This window comes from Echinops telfairi, unplaced genomic scaffold (genome assembly GCF_000313985.2).
Source record: "Echinops telfairi isolate 266 unplaced genomic scaffold, ASM31398v2 ScPeMD7_6;HRSCAF=24_0, whole genome shotgun sequence".
Lineage (NCBI taxonomy): Eukaryota > Metazoa > Chordata > Mammalia > Afrosoricida > Tenrecidae > Echinops > Echinops telfairi.
Window position 1 is genome coordinate 5,665,176 of NW_022103902.1, and position 2,059 is coordinate 5,667,234.

Consider the following 2,059-nt stretch of genomic DNA (forward strand, 5'->3'; position numbering starts at 1 on the left):
CCAGAGGAGAAAAAGAGGTTGGCTGGAAACACAAACATAAAGTCTATTTATCTGGTTTTCTTAGAGGAACCCTGGTGGTACAGTGGTACAGTAGTACAATGGATACACGTTGGACACACGTTGGATTGCGTTCCACAGGTTGGCAGTTTGAAACCAGCAGCAACTCCTAGGGAGAAAAACTGGGCTTTCCATTCCCATAAACAGTTACAGACACCCACAAGGGTCGCTAGGAGTCAGCATTGACTTGATGGTAGTGAGTTTTGGGTTTTACATTTCTTCAGAATTTAACCAATGTAAATATGAGTAACTGGTAATTTGTATAATAGCATGCTTAAAACAACCCTGCTATAAAAGCAAATAAAGCTAATATAATGAGATTAAGTTAAACGTGCAAACAAAATATAAGACAAAGCAAACAGATTACCTATATAAAATAAATAACAGTTGAGATTTTTAATAACATTTGAAATAAAAAAACCTAACCTAACAGCATCACTTCTTCAACATTATGCCGAGGAAACATGAACTAGCACAGAGAACAGAAAGAAGACGTCCACATCTCTAATGGAGCACAGGTTTACCTGCCAGGCTGTAAGGCAAGAGGTGCACATCAAATGGCCACAAGGCTCGATCTTGATGTCTTTGTCATTCTCTGCACAAATCTTACAGAGCTGAAAAGTGGAGCCCATTTCACAATATAATTCATATTGCTCCTGGAATTTAAAGCACATTTTAAAGTTACATTAATATATATATTGTAAATCATTCTATTACTTTTAGCTCGTATAACATTCCATACATCAATTGGATCAACTACATTTGTACATGTTGCCATCAGCATTTCCAAAACATTTTCTACTTGAGCTTCTGATATAAGCTCCTCTGTTTTCCCCTCCCTCTCCCACCTTGCACCCTCATGAATCCTTGATCAATTATATATTGTCATAACAATAGTATATGTATATAATTCTAAGTATGTTCAACTCATACAGAATTTTTGTAAATGATAATGACTGAGCAGTAAATATAACTTTGGCTTGTCATGATTTTTTTACCATTTAGGATTTGATTTAAACTGATAACTACAATTTGGTCAACAAAAATCGGGTTTTTGAAATCTTTGTGCTTGTACTGGATTTTGGATACAGTTCCTTATTGCTCACAGGGAGTCCTGGTGGCTTGCTGACTAAGCCCTCGGGCTGCCAACCGAGGTCATCAGTCGTTTGACTACACTCGTCAGTTGCTCCAGGAGGGAAAGAGGAGGCAGTGTGCTTCTGTAAAGGGTTACAGCCTTGGACACTCAACCGACAACTCCTCTCAGTCCTAGAGGGCGGCAATGGGTTGGAATCTACTTGGTGGCTACGGGTTTGGGTTTTAAATGCTTCAGATGCATGCTTTATGCTATTCCTCTAAGAGGGCAACTTTCCAATAGTCACAGAGAGTCAAAAGATAAAACTCATGGCTTCACATGAGAATCAAAGGACTGCAATTACTTTGCAAAGGCTACATGTTCAGCTAATTTCACTGGCAACTTACATTTAAAAATTATTATTCTAACTGAACACAAACTTTTACTTATTTTTAGAAATCCTAGATTGTAAAAAAAAGCCAAGTGTTTCTTACATGCCAGGTATGTAACACACAATTTGTACTTTATATAATTTCCAAAGCCTCATAGGTACATTGAATTAAAAATATATAGTCCCAGTAAGTTACAATTGCCTTCTACGAGTTCTCAATTAGGTCTCTGGCTCTAATTGCATATTATTTCTCCTACCTAACACTGTCGAAACAAATAATTCATCAGCCAATAAAAGTATTTCATTAGACTTTTATTCTCTTGGTTCATTGAGATTATTAGCCTGGAATGGTTTGTAATAGTAGGACATCTACTGCAGTATTGAGCTATGGAAAAGAGCTAACACAAAGAAAATACATAGAAACTTGCAAATGAAAAGAAAGTTTGAAAAGAGCCTAATTAATATGAATAGAATTCGCAGGAATTATAAGGTCAACTATAGAGGAAATCAACCAAAATGTTTACAATATACCTTGTACT

General features: G+C 36.4%; 1 protein-coding gene across 2 annotated transcripts in view; it reads right to left on the reverse strand.

Moving 5' to 3' along the window:
* The window catches only part of CBLB (Cbl proto-oncogene B), a 248,643-nt gene that overhangs the window by 97,545 nt on the left and 149,039 nt on the right, over positions 1-2,059 (reverse strand). For both annotated transcript variants that reach the window (XM_045286202.1, XM_004706383.4), the window contains exon 9: positions 582-713. In XM_045286202.1, the coding sequence (XP_045142137.1) occupies positions 582-713 (132 nt within the window). The remainder of the gene's footprint in view (positions 1-581; positions 714-2,059) is intronic.